Raw genomic sequence first — 26,777 nt, 5'->3', positions numbered from 1 at the left:
TTCCCCTTTTATTGTACTATTATCATATATATCTATGTATGTATAAACCCAGCAGGTAATTGTATAGGCCCTTTGGTCAGTTTTTAAAGTGTTTAAAAAGTAAACCTTTTCCATTAATCCACACATTATTTCCAGTGTTCTTTTTCTTCCTGTAGATGAGTTGTCAACACGTCATTTCTCTTCAGCATAAAGAACTGGCAAATGTGCCAGCAATAGTCTCTCTCAATCTTTGTTTATTTGACAATGTTTTATTAATCTTTGTTTCTGAAAGACAGTTTTGCTGAATATAAAAAAAGTCTGGGGTACACTGGATGTGGTGATACATGTTTGTATTCCTAGCAATTTGGGAGATTAAGGCAGGATTACAAGTTCAAGACCAGCCTCAGCAACTTAACAAGAACCTGTCTCAAAATAAAAAGTAAAAAGGACAGGGGATGTGACTCAGGGGTTGAACGCCCTTGGGTTAAATTCCCAATACCCACCCCCAAAAAAAGTCTGGGTTACAAGTCAGGCATGGGAGCTCACGCCTGTAAATCCCAGCAACTTGGTGGTTTAGGCAGGAGGATTTCAAATTTCAAGTTCAAGGCCAGTCTCAGCAATATAGTGAGACCATGTCTCAAAATAAAAAATCAAACCAAAACAAACAAAAAAAGGGACTGGGATGTAGCTACTGTGCAAAAGTGCCCCTGGGTTCAAGTTCCAGTATAAAAAAATAAAATAAAAAAATCCTAGGTTGATGATTTTCTTTTAAATACTTTTAATGTCATTCAGCTCTCTTTTAGTTTCCACTGCCACAAGTTAGAAGTTAGCTGTTCCCCTGTATGTGATAACTGGTTTTTGTTTTTGTTTTTTCCTTGTTACTATCAAGATTTTTCTCTTTTTCTTTGGCTTCTACAGTTCCACAGTGATGTGTCCTTGTATAAATCTCTATTTTTGCTACTTAGGATTTGTTGAGCTTCTTGGATAAATTCCTCCTCAAATATGTTTTCAGTCATTACTCTTCAAATATTTTTTCTTTCTTGCCCTAAACATAACCAAAGCTAACAGACTCATTGTCCTTCAACACATACCCATCTCCAAGACTGGTCTCCAAAACCAACAAGGCCATGGGAGAGACGCTGTCCTTCACTCCAAACTGAACTACTTTCACACCTACAGAGAAGCTACAGGTTCTCAACCTGCATGGGCTGGGCAAAACTTCCTCACCAAGCAGTTGGTAGAGGGTATGGGAATATAGCCCCAGGCCAATTGCCATAGAATCTCACTGATCTCACAGAGAATTTAGCAGTTTTTTAAAACATAAACTCTTCTCAGATTGTTGTATGCTTCTGGCTAATTTCCAGAGTGCTAAAGTGATTTTGTTTTGCTGTTGTCACTTTCAACTTGCTTTATCATTGCATTTTTGGAAAGAGTATTTGACAATCTCCTTGCTCAAAATTGGAGTTGTCCTACAATTACTTTCAAATACACAACATATGTTAGGAGCTTAAGGCAGAAAAACTACCAAGTTAGTCAGGTGTAGTGGTACACACCTATTGTAATCCCAGCTACATGGAGGCTGAGGCAGGAGGATCACAAGTTTGAGGTTAGCCAAGGCAACATAGTGAGACCCTGTCTCAAAATAAAAACTAACACTGGTTGGTTGTAGCTCAATCATAGAGTGCCCCTGAGTTCAATCCCAGCACTCCTCCCAACCCCACAAAAAAAGGCTGGGAGCATGTCTGGCTTGGTGGCAGAGCACCTGCCTAGTATACACAATAATCCCTAGCACTGCAAAAAGAAAAACTACCAAGTTCTCTCTGGAGTTGGGGACAACACAACACGGCAGTTGAATCACATCATTTTATCTGCCTCTGCACACTCCAAATCATCCTATATATTATAAATACATACATACACATATATAAACATATCTCTACCTATACCTCTTGGCAACAATTCACTAGCCACTTTCTTAAAGAAAAGGAAAATTCCCTCTCCTAGAAACCATTCAGCCTCTAGTCTTTAAATTGCCCAAATTGGACTGGGGTTGTGGCTCAGTGGTAGAGTGCTTGCCTAGCATGTGTGAGGCACTGGGTTCGATTCTCAGTACCACATAAATATAAATAAATAAAATAAGATTGTGCCTCTCTACAACAACAAAAAAATTTTTTTTTAAATAAAATACCCAAATTGGGTCAGAATATGGGAGTAAGACAGCCTAAAAAATTTTTTTAAATAAAAATAAAGAAGATGTAGTTTTGAAAAAGTGCCAAAGAGAAATTCTAGAAACAGAACAGGCAACCTTTGGTATCAGTAGAGGGGACTGGTTCCAGGACCCCCTGTGGATACCAAAATCTGAAGTTGTTCAAGTCTCCTTTCTTTTTTAAATATATTTTTTAGTTGTTGATGAACATTTTATTCATTTATTTATATGCAGTGCTGAGAATTGAACCCAGTGCATCACACATGCTAGGCAAACACTCTACCACTGAGTCACAACCCCAGCCTGTCAAGTTTCTTATATAAAATTATATAGTAGTATTTGTATAGAACCTATGTACATCCTCCTATATATACTTTAAATCATCTCTAGAATACTTGTGACACTTAACACAATTTAAATGCTATGTAAATGCAAAATAGTTACACTGTTTAGAAAATAATGACAAGAAAAGAAGTCTGTACATCCAAATGCAATACCACCCCTCCCTCCCTTTATTTTTGGTGCTGGGCACTGAACTCAAGGCCTTGTGCATGATAGGAAAGCACTATACCACTAAGCTATACCCGTAGTCCCTCACCCAAATATTTGATCTGAGGTTGGTTGACTCTATAGATACAAAACCCACGAAGGATCAACTGCGCTATACAGCAGTAAAAATGAATCACTGCTATACACAAAATCACAAGTAAATGTCACAAAGACAATACTGAATGAAAGCAAGAAGACAAAGGGCATATACTATGTAATTCCTACAAAAGCAGAAAAATTATGCTGGTGGGAGTAATCACAACAAAGTGATTACCAGCTGGACATGGTGGTGCATGCTTGTAATCAAAGTGACTCAGGAGGCTGAGGCAGAAGAATCCCAAGTTCAAGGACAGCCTGGGAAACTCAATGAGACCCTGTCTCAAAAGGTGTGGGGGGTGGGGCACCTGGGGATATAGCTCAGTAGCTCAGTGGTAGAGTGTCCCTGGATTCAATCCCTAGTCTAAGGATGAAGATAAAAGCCAGGTTGAGGGAGGGGAGGGGAAAGAAAAGCGATTACTCTTGACAGTGGACACAAGGGGGGCTTCAGGAGTGCCAGCAATGTTCTGTATCTTAATTTGGGTCATCTACATTGCACTATGTTAGCTATATTTCAATTTAATTTAAAAAGATGAAAATTAAATCATCTTGGCATGACAATTTGAAATTGACACGCTGAATCTGGAGTCAAAGAGTGTCACCCAACCTACACTGTGGTTAAATAGAACTGTGTCCTATATGAAATTAACCCTTTGAGAAACCAATGGCACAGCCACAATGTGCTGGAGGGAGACTCCCAAAGGGTCCCCGCAGCCAGACACATCCAACGGGTATTCAAAGATTGATTTCAGTCACTTACTCCAGAATGGATTACAGATTTAGAATGGCTCTGGGTCAGACATGATCCTTGGTTCTCCTTGATTTTGTCAAAACTCACAAACGTACTTTCCCAAAGAACCAGACAGGATGTTCAATGTGGGAACCTGGGGTGGAGGGTACACTAGACTTTACATGAGACATCTTGTTTTGAGTAAAGCTACAGATTGAAGGGGAATTGTCATCAACACTGCCTCAGTGGGCTTCCTGCCTATACTCCAAGTGCCAAGGCTGATGAGTATCACAGTACTTGTCACCCCCATCAACCTGCAAAACCCATTTGACCAGTGAAGGAATTCGGGCTAAGGTCATCCACCAAGGAACAGAGCATGGTTCGACCTCAATTCTACCTGCTAGCATCCAGAGCTGGGCCATTTCCCTGTTCTCACACTGCTACACAAATCTCCTGCAGTGTCTCTAGTGCTCCAGGATCCTTGCCCCCTTCCTGGGCTGATCTCTGTTCCTTGCATCCTCATATACTTTATATATCTAAGAAAAGCACACAGACCAACTTCAGTTAACAACATTATATTTTCTAAATGACTTCAGTTTGGAAGTTAATGGCTCAGTGGGGAAAGGAACCAAGAGGCTCAGAGGACCAGCATAGTCCAGAAAGATCTGGGTTGGATTCCCAACTATGAGCTCCTTTGACAGTTAACCTCTCCCTCACATTTCATGGACCTGCTCTGTAGAGAAGCATGGTAATTAAGGGAGAAAATGCAGACCAAGAACAAGAGGAACCCAGCAGCTCCCCATGGACATGAGTTCCTGCCTTCTCATACCCTGAATCCAAACCCACCCCTGGCTGTTCATCCATCTGAAAACAGACCATGTCAAAGGGAGGGTAAGTAGTCTTGAACCATTCATTCATTCATTCATCTTTTTATTCCCAGAACTGAAAATGAAGTCCTGGGTTAGAAGGGGGATGGCAGAAAGCAGAGTCAGAAAAGCCTTTTCTAGATGGCAGAAATACAATGCATGTCCCTGTAGTTGAAAATGCTTTCCCAACAGGAAGGGGTGTTGGATTTTCCCACTTATCTCAAGTAGATATGTATTCTAAAAGCCAAGAGACACCAGGCCAATCTCCGAAGCTCTTAGGATCCCAACCTCTGGGCTCCAAAATGGATTTAGCACAAAGATTACAGGCTGGGAACCCTATGTCAGTCAACACTGATGGAGAAGGTGAGAGAGGTATGAGTTTCTCCTACTCTGCAATGGTCATCCCTGGGCAAACAAATGAGGAAAAACAGGCCTTTCACAGGGCAAGGATTTTGGTGGGCAGTAAGGGAAGATGAGCCAATAGTCACAAAGGAACCTGTCGAAGGACTACAGCCTAGAAGCTGAGCCCTCAGTGGGTATCTGAGTGTGAACATTCTGAAGAGCTTTGAGGGGAGGGGTGATAAAGAATCAGATGCAGGCTGGGGATACAGCTCAGTTGTCAAAGTGCTTGCTTAGTAAATAAGCACAAGGCTCTGAGTTCAATCCCCAGCACAGCCAAAAAAAAAAAAAAAGAGATGCTGGGTGTGAAACCTCTTTACGGGGGAAAAAAGGGAGGTTTTCTAATGAAGAAAAGGGGAGTCTTAAGTTTTTACTTTTAAGTGCCTCACAAAAGCTGAGCATCAGGTAAAGTCATCCCTGACATAATTAGTGATGACTAAAGAGGAACCAAATAATAAGCTGAACTAAGGGGTCACCATAACAAGTGAGTGAGAGGACCCTTCCTCTGATGAGCAGAACCCTAAGCAGCGCTCCCAACTCCAATACCAAGTGATTAAGGCAGGATGTAGAATCCCTAGCCTCCTGACCCACAAATCTATAAAGCAGGGAGACACAACCAAATGAAAAACTCAAGTTTTCCTATAAACCAAAAGCACTGAGTTGATTGATATGACATATATACATGTTTAATAAAGATATGCAGACAGTAAGGAATCTGACAGGGATAACACCCTCCTCCTCCTCCTCCTGTGAGACCCACACCCCATTCCCCAGGACCCAAGACCCCAGAAGGGAGGTTCCTTGGCCGGGATGGCACAGTTGTCAGTGAAGTGATGTCAGCAGTGGAGCCTACAGATACACGCACGACAAATCAGCAAAGGTGCTTCCTCTAAGCCTGCTGGGGTCCTGGAGTACGGTTCATCTCTGCCTCTGCATTCAATTTCTCTTTGGCTCCAGCCCAACCCAGCAGGTCTCCCACTTACCTGTGTGAGGTACGCATATCCACTGGCCCGTCGCTCACCAGTCCATCACCTCTGCTCATCACTGTGGCTTCTGCTGCCCTCAGCAATCCTTGGGCTGGACCTGCTCCTGGCTCAGGTGTCACCCTTGTATCTCCATCAGAGTTTAAGTCTGAAGCTGACGATCCTCTCTCCATTTTCATTTTCTTGCTCTCTACATCATCCTCTATAGGGTCCAGTTCAAGAGCTCGTTTCTGACTTCGTGTTCGGCATGCTTCCTCAGTCATTCTGAACTTTGAGGGGAGGAGAAGACACAGCATTTTAACTGGGCACAAGGAAATTACTACCTTTTAAAAACTTTTCAGGGTGTTGACTTTGACTGTATTCCTTGCTGTATGGTGATGGCAGAAGTAGGTACAACATACAAGTGCAGGTCCACAAAAGCATCTCCAGGAAATTTCTTTATAGTCTTGGGGAGCCAAGTTCTATGTCAACCCATCAGGGCTAGAAACCTGTGAAGAGCTGAACAAACACAATGGCTGGGGGCTGCTTATCAGATAGGAATTCTGTGCATTCCAGAATCAAGAGCAAATACAGGGAAACTTTTCTAGATGGAATACAGGGAAACTTTTCTAGATGGGAAATGAAGATCTAAGGGATTGTGAGCATCTGCACTGGACTGGAGACATGTGGAAACCAGGAAGGGGCACTGTGCAAGAAGCAGGGTCAGGCCAGCCCAATCCTTCACTAAAGTGAATGGTTGACCCTTGCTTCTTCCCTTCAGTGAGGGGAGGTCTCCTCACTCCCTGCTCACCTCCAGGAGGCAGGGAATGAGGGTGACATTTAACCCTTTAGTTGCCAGTATGGTACACTCTGAGGAGAATGAGGCCTGGCCTATCAATGTTTCACCACCCTGTACCTGCAGCACACACATATCTTGATTTAAAGAAGAAAGAAAAGAAGGAAAAAATAGCTGAGTCAGTTTTTGATCCCATGACATCACTGGGCTCCACATGACCCTTCCCAGGATTCAGTCTGAGAGACAAAGCACTTTCCAGAAAACCAGTCTGAACCGGTTCCAGACAACAAGCTGAAGTGCTGTTAACCCTCACACAGACAGGATGGAGGACAGCGCAGCATGCCTGTCTGCAGGGAGGCAGCAGGCATTCCACAGCAGGATCCAGAACACGGGCACTTTTAAAGGGGCCACTCTAAGCTCAGGTCAGACTTTGATGTGTGAACAGGTCAAGGGCATCAAGACTTGAGAAAGTTCAGGTCTTAAAAACTACTCCAGAGTTTACAAGGGGACAAGAAAGAAATAAGCTGCTGAGCTCTCGTACAATTTGCCATGTCACAGTTTTCCATGGACAGTTAGCACCCATTGTGTATGAGCCCCACAGAAAAACCTGGCTCACACCTTTGGCATGCTATATACTGAAGCCTTTGATTCTATCTGTGCTCTCGAAGGAGAGTACCCACCTTCCCAGTGCCTCAATTTCCTTATTGGCAAACACTCTGGGGAGGTTTGTCTCAGGCAGTACTGGGTAGATCCAGTCCCAGAAACCACCTTCTGGGAGGCTGGGGGCAGAATGGTAACGAAAGGGTCCCATAAGTACATATAGAACTCAATCCTGAAATGACTCACTTGCCACCTTTTTAAAGGAGCTGACTTCACAAGTGAGCAATAGAGCAGGGCCCTGCCCAAATGTGCCCTTTCGTGGGCTTATACTGAAAGGAAAAAGTGACAGCTGCTTCATGCTCCTGGAGCCGGAGAGAGTAGACTGTCTGCACACACTAGGCTAGCTTTGCACAGCCAGCCCATTCAAAAGGGTCAAAGTAAATAGATCTCCCAGCCAGGGCATCCTCGGGTTCTCCTCATAGGTCTCAGGAGGCACTGTGCTCCCATCCCCATATTGATGGAAGAGGGTAAGACCTAACAACTCTCTCAGCACCACCCAGATGCCATAGTTTAGCCCTAACATGACCTAGATTAGGGGTTGGCAGTTGGGTCCCAAACCTGAATGACTTGAGCTTTCAGACTTTGGTCTCACTTGCCCTCCCAGCCCCTCCTGCAATTCCAGCTTACACCTCCCACACATCCCACACCAAATGCTGGTCCTCCGCTGCCTTCAGCTTGCCTGCTCTGCGCCCTATTTCTCTAATCCAGGCTAGCTGCCCTTCCAACTCCTCCTACCTCAGAACTCCTTCTAAAGTTATATGATTTCTGCCCTTCCACTAATACTCCTTTACTACAAATTCTGTCAGACCTGCTCACTGACAATCTGTGTGTTCTTTCTTCCCGTGAACCCCAGACAAGTCTCTGCTCTCTGAATGTCAGTTACCCCTCCCTACTGTGAGAGGGATGGGACATCTCCCGTTTAAGCACTGCCCAAAGCGAGAGCTTCTCAAACATTCTGGAACTGGATGAGAGAAGAGTTTCTGATAGCTACCTTGGATAGCAGGTACATGTACTCCAAGGCAAAGACCAGGGAGGAGACTGTCTAGTGAAAGATGAGGGGAAACCAGGACTTCAGACAAGAAGGGCTCCACTGAGCCAGGCACAATAGTGCACACCAGTAGCCCAATAACTCAGGAGGCTGGGTTGCAAGTTCAAGGCCAGTCTCAGAAACTTGGTGAGACCCTACCCTGAAAATAAAACATAAAAAGAGCTGGGATATAGCTCAGTGGCAGAGGGTCCCTAGGTTCAATTCCAGTACCAAAGTGTCAGGGGGAGGCCCATTGAAGTTAGAAGATTCTGCCACTTAAGGGTGAAGCTCCAGTTGGGGATGTGAGGATGTGGGGGATGTGGTTCAGTGGTTAAACAAAACAAACAAACAAAACAAAAAACAGGTCTGGTCTGGACTGGTGCCTATAGGGGTTGGGGGTGGGCAGAGAGATGGATGAGGAAAATGCAAACACACCATATGACACTGACCCTTCTGGATGACTCACAAACACCTCTGACCCCAAGCTTCCCCACACTGCCTCTGCTATCCCCGACAGGATCTTATAAACTCTGTTCCATGAAGCTCATCAAAACCCAAGACCAGGACTCCTGGGCTGGGATTTAAACACACATACAGTTAAAAAAAAAAAAAAAAAAAAAATAGCCGAGCTCAGTGGCATACACCTATAATCCCAGTGGCTAGGGAGGCTGAGGCAGTAAGATATTACATTCAAAGCCAGCCTCAGCAAAAGTGAGGTGCTAATAAGCAACTCAGACCCTGTCTCCAAATAAAGAATACAAAATAAGGCTGGAGAGGTTGTTCAGTGGTTGAGTGCCCCCGAGTTCAGTCCCTGATACCGAAAAAAATATATAAATAAACCCAAGACCCTGCTTGAAGTCCTCCCAATTAGTCCACCTCACCACATAGCGTCACTGTTAGTATAAGACGTCAGGGAAGAGCAGACACACCCCAACACTGAGTTCTGGGATCAGTGTCTCCAGCAGAGGGCCCAAGGAACACCCCAGCATGTGCTTAGTGTGCAGTGTCTGGGTGGTTCACTTTGAAGCCAAATCCAGGCCCAGAGTTGATGGTTAGCTTCACAGATCGTGCATGTCTTTGACCTCTCAGATGCAGGTCACTGGGAGGGGAGGGGGCCCATCCTGCAGAGGTCTCAGTGGGTTCTGACCTCCCCACAAACTTGCACCACCTTCATAGTCATGTCCTTAAAGCAGACCCTGCTACTGGCCAATCCCTGGCCACCACGGTGCATGTGGTCCTGGGGATGGGCTATGTTCACAAGGCAAGGTTCCTTCTTCCTCAGGGCAAGCAGAACCAATGCCCCCAGCAAACCAGGGCTGGTAGCCACTACACTGCAGGAACAGACACATTTGATAGCCACAAAGTTGTCAGAAGAAACCAGTTTTGATGGCTGATGCCTATATAGGCAGAAATCCCAACAGCAGCATGCCCACTTTAATGATCAGGGCCCTAAGGCTGCCAGGTTCACTTATCAGTCCCTATTTCTCACTTCAAATACCCCAACTCCAAGCCTCAGGCCTACAAAACAAGCAACATCAGTAATGCCAAGATGGACCTGATGAATCATTCTCTAGCTCCCCTGGATTAGCAGGTAGGTGGGGACACAGCTCAGGTATCCCTCAATCAGGGGTCAAGGAGGGCAGACTCCAGTAGCCCTAGGGCCCTTACATAGACCCAGCCATGAGGGCCTTGGCCAGCCCAGACTAAGAGGGCCACTGGGGCCTCAACAGTCCACAGATGGTGGGGCTTTACCACAAGTGCAAGTTTCAGTAATCTCTATTCCATGCTGCTTTGTTTTAGTAAAATGACACTATCCAACTGGTCTGAGAACCTCAGACAGAAAACGTTCTAAAACAACTGCAAGAGACTAAATGATGCTGTTAATAAGAATCAGAAAATTTTTTTTTATTAAAAAAATTTTTTTGTAGTTGTAGATGGACAGAATGCCTTTATTTGTTTACTTTTACGTAGTGCTAAGGATCAAACCCAGTGCCTCACACATGCTAGACAAGTGCTCTGCCACTGAGCTACAGTCCCAGCCCAGGAACCAAACTTTTTAAGAGGACTCAAGAAACCAAAGAACCCAGGACAGGTTAAGCACACCAGGACAGTGAGAGAGAGAGAGAGAGAGGAGAGAGAGAGAGAGAGAGAGAGAGAGAGAGAGAGAGAGAGAGAGAGGGGAGGGAGGGAGGGAGGGGGAGAGAGAGAGAGAGACTCCTCTCTCTGTGTCTGTCTGCCTCTCTTTTTTTTCCTGGTACTATGGACTAAACCCAGAGACACTTAACCACTAAGCCACATCCCTAGCCCTTTTCATTTTTTATTTTGAGACAGGATCTCACCTAGTTGCTTAGGGCCTCACTAAGTTGCTAAGATTGAATTTGAACTCATGAGCTTCCTGCCTCAGCCTCTGAGTTCCAGGATTACAGGCGTGTACCACAGCACCCTGGTTAGTAAATGGCTCTTGATAATTAAAAAAAAAATAAAGTAAACAGAAATAAATCAGAGCCCAACCCTTGAGGTGTTATTAATAATACTACCTATGGGTTTGGAATTGTGGCTCAGTGATGGAGCGCTTGCCTGGCATGTGTGAGGCCCTGGGTTTAATCCTCAGCACCACATACAAATAAAAAAATAAAAGATCCATTGACAACTTAAAAAATGAGTATCTCTAATCAGAAAATCTGAAACTTGAAACGCTCCAAAATCCAAACTTTTTCAGCATCATGTCAGTACTCAAAAAAGAGTTTAGAAAGATTTCTGATAAGGGATGCTCAACTTGTTCAAGTAATATTAATATAATATTCATATTCCAAACATGAAAAAAATGAGATTTGGTCATAAGTGGGTTAAAGGATGTGGTAGAGGGACAGAACTCATGTTTTGAAAAGTAGATCTGTCTGGGGTTGGAGGAGAATAGTGAAGTAACCAAGAGTGTCAGGTGACAGTGCTGTAGGACATAAAAAGAGCACAGGGTAGTCAGAGCATGCAAAGGAGCAGGGAGCTCAGAGAGAAGACAGCATCAGAACTCAGTTTTGAAAGGAGACATGCCCCCAAGTGGAGTGCCCACAGGAGGCACATGCTAGTGCCCTTTAGTTCCCACTGGTACAGAGGCAAAGTTGGAGGACAAGGTATAGGAAGGTGATGAGCTCACAGTGCCACTATGATGACAGTGGGATCTGGGAAGACAGGAGGGTTCCAATTTGTTCTAGTGGATCATGTGGCTGGTGAATAGTCAGGGTGGGAGGACCAAGGAGAACCGAGGGTAGGGGTAGTTCCCAGCACTTTGTGTCTCAGACCTGGATAGGGATAGCAACAGGGACGCAGGCTGAATGAATGCTGGGTACACTCTGAAGACCTGTCAAAAGCTGGATGAGAGGGGAGGGGTTTGCTTTGTTTGGTTTGATTCTGCATGAGCAACCAAGACAGAATTACTTTTCTGAGATGGGGAAGGATGGCCAACAGTGCATTTAGACACAAGGAGCCCCTACCTAGGGACTCCCTACAAGGAGCAGCCACAGTCCTCAGGGCAGCTAGGGACACCTTTTCCTGCCAGGAAGGAAGAAGGGTCTATGAATCAAATGGCACTGGGTCAATGACAGGGACCAGGCACCATTCTCACTAGCACTGGGCCAACCCAAACTTGAACAGTATAAGTACATACAGGAACAATATTGACAAACAGGACCCACTGGGCATTGCCATCAGGTCTGCACATGGGCACTCACCTGCAGAGTGCCCCATCTCCATGCAGATGCACAGTGCATATGGGTCTCTGCATCTGACGGTTCCAAGGCTGTGGACTGTACTATTTCTCTATAGACAACCTTATCTCCTACCTGGGCCCAGAATCCCCATCTACTCTCCCCACTGCAACGCAGTTTGAGGAAGCTGAATCCCCTTTGGTGGCTCCCTATATTTTAAGTCAAACCCAGGTGTCTCAATGTGGCCTAGAAGTACCTGGGGAGGGAGAGGACAGCTAAGCCTTGTTTTGATGCTGTGTTTCATATATCCTCCTAAGCAGAAGAGATACCTCAATCTGTCTCAGTGGGCCTGAGTCATTTCCTGACACACATCTCTAGGTGAAAGAGTAGCTGGGATTCATTCTAGAGGAACTCAAACTAAAATTGCCAGCTCTCAACTTTTAAACAACTTCAAACCTCATTAAGGATTAGTACAAGGAATACAATTTAACTCAGGAGATAGACAAATGTTCCAAGCAGTCAACCTCCATAACCAGAAATAGCACAGAAGAGAGAGGGAGCCTCAGCTCTGCCTTGTACCCAGGGCTGGCTGCAGGAAGTTGAGTCTAAGTTTCCCCATCCTTACATCACTGACATGCAATATAAGAGACATGGAATGATGCTGAAAACAGCTTGAAGGAGAAAGAGCAAGTTGCGCAACAGTACAGTAGCACCCACAAAAATTTAAAAATGGTTATCAATGCTAGGTCTGGTGATGCACACCTGTAATACCAGCAACTTGGGAGGCTGATGCAGGAGGATCTCAAGTTTGAGGCTAGCTGGTCAACTTAGACTTTGTCTCAAAATAAAAGAAAAAAGGACTGGGGATGTAGCTCAATTGGAAAGTACCCCTGAGTTCAGTCTTCAGTATAATAAAATAAAATATGAATCATCTATAGGGAAAGAAAACTGAAAGAAATGTTACTCAAATCAAAACTGAAAGGAACTGGACCAAAATCAGCCAATGACTATCTCTGACAGGTGGGTTATTAAGGAACTTTCGCTTTCTGTAGTAAACATTCATGTACTAAATTCTTTTAACAGTGACTATGCATCAGTCTTGTACATTAAAAAAAAAAAAAAAAAATCAAAATCAATGATTAAAAAGGAAAACCTGGCTGTGCACAGTAACACATGCCTATAATCCCAGTGGCTGGGAGGCTGAGGCAGGAGGATGGTGAGTTCAAAGGTAGCCTCGGCAAAAGTGAGGTGCTAAGCGACTCAGTAATTGAGTGCCCTTGAGTTCAATCCCCGGTACCAAAAAGAGAGGGAAAACCAGGGGCTGGAGGTGTAGCTCAGTGGTAGAGCACTTGCATAATATGGGGGAGACCCTGGGTTCCATCCCCAGACCAACGATGGGAGGGAGGGAGGAAGGAAGAAAACAAAGAAATCTAGATAAAATAACACCACCAACCTGCTCAAAGTTCAAGTATAAGCCAAAGGATGGGGTAAGTGGCATCCAGACTGGAGGGAGGAGAGAGCTAGGAGCAGAGACAGGGTTGGGGACGGAGGCCAGTTCCTTCAACAGTTAGGACCTAGGAAGGACACAAGGTGAACATATCATGTTCAGCATTCCAGGAGAGGCCCCTGCCCCTTTTCCATTGTTTATTGGAAACATCTACACGGCTTAAAAAACCACTGTGTGGGCCATTTACCAGAGACTCTCAAATTTTAAAACAGTAAATCCAACCCCTCAGCTCATCTGCACAGTACACCTATCTGGGCACTGGCCTCTCTGCGTGGTCACCACAATAACTACCAGGACAGTGACCCTCATCAAGAACAATGTCCCTCATCAAGGCACTGATGGGGACAACAGCAAATATGCCCACATCACTCAGCAGTTTCATCTCTCCTGGCTTGCTGCTAAACTCCTCAATAGCAGAAGTTTCTCTTTTCCAATCATCTTTGCCTTCATTTTCAGTGAGCAGCACACAGTATGGGCTCAGTATGCACTACTGAGTTGAGTCTACATTTCTGTAAATTAGCCTTGCAAAGTCTATGGTTCCTGGGATGCCCTGTAGCAAAGCCAACAAGTCAAGTACCTTCATGAAAAACTCCAGCACTCTGACTTTGGAAGGCATGTGGTGTGGACTGAGACACTGCCTCCAGAAGAGGCCAGGGCAGGAACAGGAAAGATGTTCCAGGCAGGGGAACGGCATGAGCCAAGCTGCTAAGCAGGGAGGTCTCATGACAAGGAAGGAGGTCCTGGTGAGTCCTGTGCTAAAGGTTTTCACAAAAAGAGAAGGAGACTTACTACTCACTAAGTGAAGCTGGATTATAACCTTAGTGGTTGTGAAACAAAAGATACACCAGAAATACAGGTGTTTTTGTTCTTATACATAATATCAGGATGGGCTCCTCACTCAGTGGTATGACTAGACGATCACTGGGCCTTCAAGGACCCTAAACTGAGAAGATGCCAGAAAGAGAACCTCCCTTGCAATGGTTCTAGAACATGACAAGCAGTGGGGAGGTACACATTGCCTTGTGCCAAATGCTTCTCGTGCATACCCGGGATGACAGTTGCCACTCACTGAGAGACTCCATGAGCTAAAGACAGGCTTGTGTGCCCCTCAACAAGGTAAAGAAAATCAAAGTCTAGCTGACCTAGATCTGAAATCCAGGCCCAACCCCTTCTCTTTCTACCTCAATACTCTGGGCAAGCTACCCACGGCAACACCTTCCACCAAATGATTCAAAAAGTCTTTGGTTAACCACATTTAATTGCCTGTTTTCACCTGAAATGAATGGGCAAATGGTGGGGCTCAAGTGATGCATGCACATGCCAGAGTAGGACAACAATGGAGCGCCCATCCTTAGATGCCTCCATAGCAGCCATGCTGGACAAAATGAACACTAGCCCTGCCCCAGGCCAAAGAAGCCTCCGCAGCCAGAAAGTACAAGCTCCCCTACCACACTGACAAAGTATTCAGGATAACACTGCTACCCATCATGTATGACTGTCAACATCCCTGGAAGAGTGCCAGTCACACACCAGGGAAATGGCAAACATTTAATGCATGAGCAGATTTAAATTTCAGAGAGGAGCTCTGTGAGTGAGGTGACAAGACTGAACCCCTTAGATCTCCCTTTTTCAACAATGGGATCCTTAGATCCCAATCCAAGTTTATTGCTCTTTGCTGTTAACAGGAATATGGAGTCTTCTTCCTAAAAGGAAGTTTTGCCTTAAAAAGGGCAAAACTCCTAACACCAACTGAGCCTTTACCCCACAAATGATACTCACACCACCTACTATATGAGAAATACCCAAGAGTGAGCCCACACCTTATGGTGTTTGCTTTCAAAGCACAGTAAGTTCTGCTGTATCACAGCATATATAATGTTCCTTAAATCATCGAAAAATGTGAGATCAGGCATTAAAAATGAAAGGCTTATGGGAATAATGGGGCTAAGGGCACAACTCTACAAAATTTCATTCAAAACACAAAAAAGTTAGAGATCTGATAAATGTGGGTACACAGGAAGTATGCTTATACACATATGCAATGGCTAAGAAACACACAAATGTCACACAAAGTCTGACCTCTCACCTTGGAAAGACCAGGTACTTGTTGTGACCTGGGGGGATACAAGTTACTGTAACCTTATCATGAACTACTAAAAGAAGCCTGTCCAACCACAGTAGGGGACAGGAGTGGCTATAACACTCAAGGCCAGAAAGGAGCTTGGTGTACATCTGCTGTGTGGGCACTTTGATTTTGTGTACCAGTAAGCATCCTGTTTACCTGAGATCAGTTTTCTGGATTCCCCTAGAGAAAGAGAACCAAACTTTTTCTAAAGGGAGACCACCCAAAAACTGGCTTCTGGGGACCATTCAACCTCTTCACGTGAGTCCCCATGGTTCATATAATGCATACTTGAATGGGTGCATCTATGTCCCAATAAAAATTTATCAAATGCACCATCATTCCACAGACCACAGTTTCCAATCTCAGCCTGTGTTTCTCCTGGACAAAACCACATACAATATTTGCGCCATGCTCCAACTCTTCCCTAATGTATCAATAATGCTGGAACAGATCTGTTTTTCCTAAACAAGCCTGATGGCAGAACTGACAGGACTCAAATAAGTAAATTCAATTTGAGCCCAGGCCTGAAGGTTAACTCTTTTTTAAAAGTATTTTTTAAAGTTGACAGACCTTTATTTTATTCATTTATTTACATGTGGTACTGAGAATCTAATCCAGTACCTCACACATGCTAGGCAAGCACTCTACCACTGAGCCACAACCCCAACCCCAAGTTAACTCTTTTGACAAGTCAAAAGAACTTCTGTTTCAAAAAATAACAACTGCAGACAGGATAGCTTGCTGCAGGGTCAGTTTTATGTTATCCTAAAAGCCTTACACATTTGGAACTCTCAAAATAAATAGGCCCCTCATAGAAGGAGAGTTTATGTGCTATAAACTCGATTACTCCGGTAGACAAAACTTTAACCCAGTTACAGAACAACTGCTTCTTCAGTGTGGGTGCCCAATGTCAAGGCCAAAGCCCTAAGGAAAAGCACAGAAGCTATGAGGGACTGAGGGATGTATGCCTAGTGGGGATACTGTGAGTGGCAAAGGAGAAGTCCTGCTGAGGATGGGGTGGAAAGTGTGACCCAAACACACTAAGATTGAGTGTCCGGAGGCCTGTGGGCCCCTACGGATCCCATGTGGTGGGTTGAACTACAGGGCATGGATTCACCAGGTAACAAGGACTGGTATTCATGAACCTCAAGGATGGGGGAGAGGGACTGTCTATACCAGGAAACCCTGAGAAAGATGCTTTACCAAGTGGAGTGGAGGGACATCCAGGAGGCAGAGTCCACATTACTCTTCTGGACCCTGCTCTGTGCTGCCCATGACTTTCCCACTGCAGGGGGCAGATTCTGAGCAGACAGACATTCCACACCTTGTGTTCAATCTAAGGAACGGACAGAGATCCCAGAACAAAGTCACTGGGCAGCTAAAGGTCAGTACTTGGTACATTTCACCAAAACCTACAGTTCCACATCTCAGCCTCAGCCCCAGAGGAATTGTTAGGACCTAACCAGGTGCAGGCTCCAACTGGTCAGCACCTTGGTCCTTCAATTCTGCCAACATTCTCATGAATACTGGGACTGGTCAATGGGCACATCACTTCACCCTCAGTCTGGTGGCATCCTGTCCAGCTCACTCTGGGGCTGCCTGGATTGAGGACTGGATATGGGTTTTCTCTTTTGCTTAAAGTTGAGAATGGCCAACAGAGCCACCAGGTAGATGACCACTTTATACAGAGAGAGATGGGAGCAACAAATTCTTCTGTCTTGTGGAAGGGGCTTAGTTGCTCTTTCAAAGGCTTCTCACAAGGTGGGCAGTGTCACCATTAGTCTTCCACAGAGAGAGCAAGGTTCTCAGGGCCTGAGCAGGGGGCCCATGGCCACAACTATGCTGTGGGTTCCCAGGAAGCCACAGGCAGCAAAAGAGGAAAAGGGAAAAGGAATACTCAAGTACCTGTGACTTAAGAGCATCTGAACCTTCAGAAAAGACCCTTGTCAAGAGACACTGGACACAGGAAATAGTCTGGCAACACAGACACCTTCCTGCCCCCTTAAACTATAGCACTCTGGAGGAATTACACATGGAGAAATCCTGCCCCCCAAAGCCCAAAACATACACATAGGCTGTGTGCATGTACTCATTCAAATCTCCCCCATGCCTCTCTCTCACACACACACTTTTCATCCCCTCCCCCACCTTTCAACTCTTGCCCAAATAGCTCAGAAAAGGTCTCTTTTTTCCTATGTTTAACTCAAAGCAAAAGTTCTTGCAAGTGGTCAGAGTCCGCACAGCTACTGCTCTATCTGTCTCAAGAATAAGGTAAACTACTAAGGTTGGAAATAAGACCAGGTACAAGAGCCAGAATAACCAACTTGTGAAGAACATGAAGGAACCCAGAGCCCTGCAGAGTCTCCCACCACATTCCCGCCCACCTCTTCCACTTCAACCTACTCTTCCTCAGTCTGGTGGTTTCTCACCCAGATGGAGCAGCAAGGCATTTTCAAATCACTAACACTAAGACCTCATTCACAGCTAGCACTTCATGCTGAAAATACATGGTAATTTCAATATCCAGACAAGTCAAAGAAATGGCTATTGTGTGCCTCTATGGACAATGCATGAATTCAAAAGGAAACTTCCTCAGCATAAGGAGTTGGTCAGCTACTAAATGCCTGGGACATGCTTTCTCCTAGTTCACAGCTTCCCTGGTTTGACACTGGGCTGCTGCCAGGCTCCTCAACCCAGCCAATTCCAACAAGTACTCATCCTGCTCCAGATGATAACTGGAAGAAATTAATGATACCTCTCCTCTGTGGAGGTAGGAGGAGGAGGACCTTGGGGTCCTGACCTTTGAGGGAGGCACAGAGTTAAGAGATGTGAGTTATCTGGTTACAAGACTATGCTGGAAAAGGAGTACACCATCCTGATCCAAATGAAATGAGAAAAAAAAATCTATAAATTCCTCATTTGAGTGGGACCTCAAATTCAAACTGTAGAGATGGAAGGAGGAAGAAGGTAACAGAAAAGGTGACATGACAAATATATATATGAGAATAATTGAAACCTGTCTCCTAAAAAGTAGATGAAGGCAAATAAAAGAAGATTCAGCTGGGTGAGATGGCTCACACATCTAATTCCAGTGGCTCAGGAAGCTGAGGCAGGAGGATCATGAGTTCAAAGCCAGCCTCAGCAAAAAGTGAGGCAATAAGCAACTCAGTGAGACTGTCTCTGAATAAAATACAAAATACGGCTAGAGATATGGTTCAGTGGTCGAGTTCCCCGGAGTTTGATTCCCAGTACTCCCCACTCCACGAAAAAAAAAAAAAAAAAAAAAAAGAAAAGAAAAAGATTCAGACTTTTTAACAACTGTATTTTAAATGTAACAAGATAGCTTAAAGGCAGAGAGACCACTCGCATGTATTCAGTGTGAGAGGGTCACAATGAAAACGGGCCTCCTAGGTGGTTTATAGCCCTGAAAGAATCCAGGGATAGGGAAGGAAGAATCCCGACTGTCGCTCTAGCTCTACCCGTAGAGCTCATACCACAGTTTGCTTTTCTTTTCTTTTCCTCCTTCCCTCCCCCCTCTTTTTTTTTTTTTGTGGGAAGGCAGTACTGGGGATTGAACCCAGGACCTGTATTTACCATGCAAGCATTTTACCATTGAGCTACATTCCCAGCCCAGAACGCATTCCAAAAAGACATGAACACATACAATTTAAATGAAATGTCTCCGGCTGGGGGTCAGGCACAGTTGTAGAGCGCTTGTGTTAGCATACACGAGGCCCTGGGTTCCATCTCCAGGACCACAAAATAAATAAATGAAGACTCTCTCCCCTCATACCACTGAATCCATAAATTCAAGCACTGATGCTGGGGGTGAGGGTACAACAATCCTGGCAAGAGTTTTCTATCTAATCTTTCCAAAAATAGACACTGTTTATAAGTGTGTCAGATACAAGTGTCGGGGGAGAGGTTAGGTCCAGGAGCATCTCAGTTGCTGCCTCCTAACAGAGGGCACTTGTGACAACCCAGGTGCATCCCCACCTGGGTTGATAGCTAAATGATGGCTCTCCAACTACAACAGTAATGATCTGCCCAATGTACATTCATTCCTGTCACCAAACATTGGGAGGAATCGGAAGCAAAGTCAGACAAGACTTTCTGTCCCACCATCTTCGGTCCTTGGTGAACTATCCAGAGATATAAGTTATCAAGAATGAAAGGAGTGCTGGGCATAGTTACACATGCTTGTAGTCCCAGCTACTCAGGAGGCTGAGGCAGGAAGAATGCTTGATCCCAGGAGTTCAAGACCAGCCTAGGGAAACAGCACAAGACCCTGTCTCTAAAACAAAACAATAACAAAAAGGGACATGGGTGAAGCTCAATGGCAGAGCACCTGCCCAGCATATACAAAGCCCTGGGTTCAATCCCCAGCACCACAACAAAATAGAATGAAAGAAAAAAGAGAAATGAAATGTCCAATGGTTGCTCTTACAAATAAATTTACAATTTTTAAAGTAGATTTATGGCATGCCTCCAAAACAACTGTTTTGGATACACTTAACAAAATTAACATGGAGAGCAAATTATCACAAACTTCAAAATACTTAAGCTAAGTAACTGCCAACATTTAAAAAGTAAAACTTCAGGGTTGGGGATGGAGTTCAGTGATAGAGCTCCTGCTTGTCATACGCAAGATCCTGGGTTCAATCCCCAGCACTAAAAACAACAAAATTTTTTTTTAAAAAAAAGGAAAAAAAATTAAGTTAAACTTTAATAGTCTTCAAATTCCTACATGCAAACCACATCTAAGCCTTCTACAGTGAAAGATAGCACTTGGTAGCATCTCACCTCAGCCCTGTCTCAGAACAAAGTAGTTTTTAGGACAAGTCATCTCTAGAAAATACAAACCCCTTGCCACAAGTAAATGCCAGCCTGCTAACAGTGCACCCGGTCACAAGATATGCAAAAAGAGGCCCAGAAGAGCCAGTTTCCCAAGTCTCAACTTGGAAACAACTGGGGGGAAAAAACTGGAGAATCATTCCTTCTGAGGCAAGATGGTATAGGACTGTGCTTTAATCGCCCCTTACACACAGCTGGATTACCTGAAAATTTGAAACTGCCACAACATCAATAGCATGCTGGTCACTGAAGTTCTCACACAGAACCCAATGGTCTCTTTCTGCACATGGGCCTGTGTCCTGGCCTCTGAGCACCCTTTCCCAGTAATACGAGATGAAACTTTGTCTCCATCTCTAAGTCACACTAGACAATAGGAAAAAGTGCACCTATAATGATCACAAATTTACGAAGAGAAAGGCAAGTAGCAAATAACTGTCTTTAAAACTGACTGTTTCCAGGGCAAGACTTGGCTTCTATGCATAATACTTTGAAAGTGTTCTAATCCTAACACTGTCTAACTGAGGCCCTGCTGGAAGCAGTCCCACATAGGCGCCTGAGCTCAAGCCCAACCTCGCAGCCCCAGGGAGAGAACAGATGTTGCCTGACCAGCACACAGCAAAGAAACAAAGGTGCCACCTATGAAGGGGAACCTAGGCAGTATTAAACTAACACAGATGAGCAGTAACCAGAATCCCCCATTTGGAGTGCCATAGTGAGGGCTAACTGGCTGAGTTTCCCTCCTATGGGAGGAGATCAGCACTCGGTCCTCTTCCATCTGCCTACTGGGCTGGGAGCCTCCTCGGCCTATGAAGAGTTAGGTCTGCCATTTCTGTGCCATCTGTGATGTTCACATCACAAAATGGGAGGCCTTAACCCTTCGAGGGCTGTACTCCCTCAGGGCCCAGTTTAGCTGCAGTCAAATCCCTAGCTTCACCAAGGCCCAGAGATGAAAATGACAAGGAGGTTTTACACAGAATATTCCTGGAAAGGCAAAAAAAAAACTCTTCTCTGTTCCCAAGAAGGAAACACTGAGTGGAAAATGAGGGACCCAGATATGCATCTTTTGTCATTTTCATCATGGTACCCAACAATAGGGTAAGCCATGGGCAGCTAGAGACCAGGGATGATCAGAACCAATAGAGATTAGTTTTTACTGAAAAGAAAGTTTCTGCATGGGACCTATCACAAATAGTCCTTGAAGCACTTTCCTCTCCCTCTGAATAGCTCAAACAGAAATCCTACCAATACTCTCCTTCCTGTAAAAAGTAATCTTCCATCTGTGGTGGGAGTGAGGGGTTCTATAGACAACAACACTGCAGCAAACCTTGGGCAGGTGCTGAGCTGAGCATGAGTTGTGCACAAAGGTTTCAAATTAGTTCTCCTTTAGTAAAAGCATGCTACTCAATAAGACAAACGAAGCACAAGGCCATGCAGCCCCTCTGACCATCTCCAGACACTCCAGCCAAATGATTTTCTCAGCTGATAAGCTCATTCCCACCTCAGGGCCTTTGCACCTCTGATCTCTTCAGGGACAGTTCTTTCTTCACATCTCAGATGTACTTTACACATGCCAGTTGACATTCTATTTACTCATCTGTTTGAACACTTCCATTCCCATTAAGAACAGGGGACACGCCAGACACAATAGCACGCGCCTGTAATCCTAGGGGTTCAGGAAGCTGAGGCAGGAGGATCAATCATGAGTTCAAGGTTGGCCTCCGCAACTTAGCAAGACCCTTGTCTCTAAACAAAATATTAAAAAGGGCTAAGTGTCCCTGGGTTGAATCTCCAGTACCAAAAAAAAAAAAAAAAAAAAAAAAGAAAGAAAGAAAGAAAAAAGGAACAGGGGACACTTCTTGTTCAGTTGGCACAATGCTTGGTATGAGACACTAGAAACACATTTTTTTTTTTTTTAAAACAGATTAGAAAAGATACATTGAGAACTCCCAGCTATTGTTCTATTCCCCTTCTGGTTAAATAAGTCAAAATGTCTTCAGTTCAAGAGAAAAAATAAGAATCAAAAAACAAAAACAAAACAAAAAACAACCCTGGGTTTGTAGTTCAGTGGTAGGGCACTTGCCTAGTATGTGTGAGGCACTGGGTTCAATCCTCAGCACCACATAAAAATACATAAATAAAATAAAAGCATTGTGTCCATTTATAACTAAAAAAAGAAAAGAAACCCAGCAGTATGGAGTGGCCCACCTATGCTGCACTCAGAAGTTATAACTAAAGTCCCAGAGTTGGAGGTCATCCTGGGCAACATAGGAGATGTCACCAAAATAAAAATAAAAATAAAACGTGGGTGTGGTGACACATGCCTGTAATCCCACCTACTTGGGATGCTAAAGAGGAGAATCATAAATTCAAGGACAACCTGGGTAATTTAGCATGATCCTATTCTCAAAATAAAAATAGGATGGAGATGTAGCACAGTGGTAGACCACCCCTGGGTTCAATCTCCAGTACCACAAAAACAAAAAAAGTTCCTTGTCTTACACCATTTTGAAAATTAACTCACAATGGGTCAAGGACCCAAGTCTACAGAACTGTATGAAGTAAACGTAAAAGGGTAAAATTTCATGATCCTGGATTTGGCAATGAATTCTTAGATACAAATTAAGTATCTAAGTAAAATATTAAGAGAAAAAAAAAGGTACCTGGGCTGCATTAAAACATTTTGTGCATTGAAGAACACTACAGATATAGTGGGGAGGGGGGCAAAGAATGGAAGAAACTATCAGTGAATCATATACATGATAAGGATTTATAAAGAATTATTAGACGCTGGGGATGTAGTTCAGTGGCAGAGCACCTGCCTACTATGTGTGAGGCCCTGGGTTCCATCACTAGTACCAACCTCCACCCCCAAATTTTACAACTCAACGAAAAGACAAGCAACTCAATTAAAAAATGGGCAAAGGGGCCAGGTGCACACCTGTAATCCCAGCAGCTCAGGAGGCTGAGGCAGGAGGATGGTGAGTTCAAAGCCAGACTCAACAACTTAGTAAGGCCTAGGCAACTCAGTGAGACCCTGTCTCTAATAAAATATAAAAAAGGGCTGGGGATACAGCACAGTGGTTAAGCGCCCCTGGGTTTAATTCCTGGTACAAAAATAAATAAATAAAAATGGGCAAAGGACTTAAAGAGACAGTTCTCTAAAGAAATACAAATACCCATGAAAAGAAAATCATAGTCCTTGGGGAAATGCAAATCAAAACACAATGACATACCACTGCACACTCATAATCAAAAAAGTAGAAAATAACAAGTGCTGTTGAGGATCTAGAGAAATCAGATCTTCAGAGATTGCTAGAAGTAATGTAAAAAGGTCCAGTGATATGGAATACAACTGGAAGTTCCCCAAGAAGTTAAAACACAGAATTACCACATGATTCAGCAATTCTATTCCTAGGTATATGCCACAAAGAATTGAATATAAGTAAAACAAAAGTGTGTACATGAATATTAAAAACAATATTTTTCACAATAGTCAAAGAGTAGAAACAACGTAAATAGCCAACAATGGAAGAGGGGACACATAAAATGTATATCTATATTCATTGGAGTATTACTCAGTCATAAAGGAATGAAGTGTTCTCATCCAATGTAAATGAACCTTGAAAATATCATACAAAGTGAAAGAAGCCAGACACAAAAGGCTTGCATGATCCCATTTACATGAAATAACCAAGAGAGGCAAATCCATTTAGGCAAAAAGATTAGTGGTAGCGAGGGGCTAGAGGAGGGGAGAATGGAGAGTGACTGGTAATAGTTACAGGGTTTCATTCTGGGATAATGAAAATGTTCTGGAATTAGAAGTGATAGTTATACAATATTGTAAATGTATTAAATGCACACTTCAAAATAGGGTTTTGACAGGGATGGTTGTTTCTGGTTTTGCTGTTTTTCCAGGACTAGGGACTGAACTCAGGGGGTGCTCTATCACTGAGCTACATCCCTAATCCTTTTTCAATTTTTATTTTGAAACAGGGTGTCACTAAGATCACTAAGATATCCAAGTCAGCCTTGATTTTTTTTGGGGGGGGGTGGGGGAGACCAGAGATTGAACCCAAAGGCAATTAACCACTGAGCCACACCCCCAGCCCTTTTTTATTTAGAGACAGGGTCTCACCAAGTTGCTTAGGGCCTCACTAATTGGCTGAGGCTGGTTTTGTACTCATGATCCTCCTGCCTTAGCCTCCAATACTGGGATTACAGGTGCTCAGTCATCACACCCAGTTTGGCCTTGAATTTTTGATCCTCTTGCCTTGGCCTCATAAGTAACTGGGATTACAGGCTTGTGCCATTGCATGTGGCTAAAAAAAATGGTGAATTTTTATTATGTGACTATTACCTGGGTTTTTTTTTTTTTTTTTAAAAGAGGTGAGAACTAACAGGAAAAACCAGCACGGTCTCTGGTTCTCAGGGAAAGATACTTGTTTTGCACAAGATCCCAAACAGTCACAGGACCCTCCAGTCATCATGTCATAACTGTGAGTTTTCACAGAGACCTATGAAGTCACAGCAAGCCCACCAAACAGATGGGAATTAAGACCCTTCTCACAGCAAAGGCACTGATGTCCAGGAGTGTGACCACATGGGACACACCTGGGACAATTTGCTAACAAGAAACTAAGGTGGAAAGAAGGGAAGGCCTCAGACTGCTGGGGTCACATGAGCCACCACCAGCAAACACCTTTAAGTCAGGCCTTTTCACCAATTCCACAATGATTAAAAAAACAAAACAAAATATTCAATGGCTTTATATTGGCACACTGCTGAGGATATGCCACAGGCCTCAACTCACAAGGTATTTCACTAATTCACTTGTCCAAACACCAGGAACACCCATGGGGGTTTCAGTGACAGTCCTTCCACACAGAGTAGTCCATGCCCGAGGATTCTGTGGAAGAACACGAAGAAAGGGGTGACAGTAGACACAGCACAGAGCACAAGATTCTCGGCCCCTACCACATCATCAGTTGAATCCCTAAATCACAACTGCTAAGCCCTATGTTTGATGTTGCATGGAAAACCAGTTAAACCACCTACTTTATCCACTCTTGATTGGATACAAGTACTGTGGATGGAGGATACCAACAGGGAGGTGACACCGAAGTTTGAGGGAGAGCTAGGAATGGAATCCAGGGCCTCACACGTGCTAGACAAATGTTCTATCACTGAGTCACCACACCAGCCCTTGACATTGGTGTTTAATCAAAAATTAACCTACAGAATGAGAATGGTGTCAAAGTACTAAGAAGAAGCACAAAACATGTTTTAGGCACCCAGCAGGGGAAGGAAGGGTGGCTCAGAGGCTTACCTTCTAGAAGTTGCTATCAGCATCACAGCTAGTCAAGTCAAAACCAGCCCAATTCAGCATAGTGGTGTGCACATCTGTAAATCCAGTTACTTGGGAGGCTGAGGCAGGAGGATTGCCAAATTCAAGACCAGCCTGAGCAACTTAGCAAGGTCTTATTCTCAAAACAATTTTTTTTTTTTTTTGGCAGTGGGGGCGGCGTTGGGGGGGAGATTACTAGGGATTGAATTCAGGGGCACTCAACACTGAGCCACATCCCCAGCCCTATTTTGTACTTTATTTAGAGACAGGGTCTTGTGGGGAGCCATTTGTGACCAGCAATTAAGACCAGGTTTGGTGAGCTGTCAGACACACAAATCTGGCTTTCAGGAACTGGCAATCATTGAGAGATTGTTCCAGATTGCCTGAAGTATGTGATGTCCATGCAGTGGCTCACCACTGGGAATCTGCTGGTCTTACTGGGATGATACACTAAAGCAAATGGCTTCCTTAACTCCACCCCATCCTGTTCCTCACAGAAGAAGCTCCTCCTGGTCCCCTTTACCTATATGACTATAAATAAGGGAAGGTGGTCTCCTCCATCTTTGTTAGAGCCAGACCTAAACATGGCTCAATTCTTCATGCCCCCTTTGATTTAAAAAGATAATTATCTCCTGTGCTTATTCTATTAAATAAGATTCTTAGTGACTGATCTACAGCCAGCTCATCCCTCCGACAGAAACCCTTTCCCTCACCCATGCTGGACGCTGGACATGCAAGAAATCCTATAGGGTCTCACCAAGTTGCTTAGCGCCTTGCTTTTGCTGGGGCTGGCTTTGAATTCACTATTCTCCTGCCTCTGCCTCTCAAGTCACTGGGATTACAAGCGTGCAGCCTGTCAGAACTATTTTAAAAGAGCTGGGGATGCAGCTCAGTGGCAGAGCACCCTGGGTTCATTCCTGGTAAAAAACAAAACAACAAAAAAAACCAGAGCCCATTTCACCTCCACATATCTCAG

The 26,777-nt window shown here is 44.2% G+C and overlaps 1 protein-coding gene across 13 annotated transcripts in view; it reads right to left on the bottom strand.

Moving 5' to 3' along the window:
- Positions 1-26,777, bottom strand: part of Gatad2a (GATA zinc finger domain containing 2A) — a 106,875-nt gene that overhangs the window by 31,263 nt on the left and 48,835 nt on the right. For 6 of the 13 annotated variants that reach the window (XM_047531226.1, XM_047531235.1, XM_047531224.1 and 3 more), the window contains exons 3-4: positions 13,425-13,545; positions 5,809-6,077 (exon numbers count right to left, since the gene is read on the bottom strand). In XM_047531226.1, the coding sequence (XP_047387182.1) occupies positions 5,809-6,077; positions 13,425-13,469 (314 nt within the window). In that variant the 5' untranslated portion in view covers positions 13,470-13,545. Of the gene's footprint in view, positions 1-5,808; positions 6,078-13,424; positions 13,546-25,267; positions 25,364-26,777 lie in introns of those variants that run through there. The other 7 variants (XM_047531231.1, XM_047531230.1, XM_047531234.1 and 4 more) reach the window with 5 other exon arrangements.

This window comes from Sciurus carolinensis, chromosome 17, assembly GCF_902686445.1.
Source record: "Sciurus carolinensis chromosome 17, mSciCar1.2, whole genome shotgun sequence".
NCBI classification, from domain to species: Eukaryota; Metazoa; Chordata; class Mammalia; order Rodentia; family Sciuridae; genus Sciurus; species Sciurus carolinensis.
Note: the sequence above shows the minus strand (reverse complement) of the source record. Positions and strands in the feature narration are given on the sequence as shown.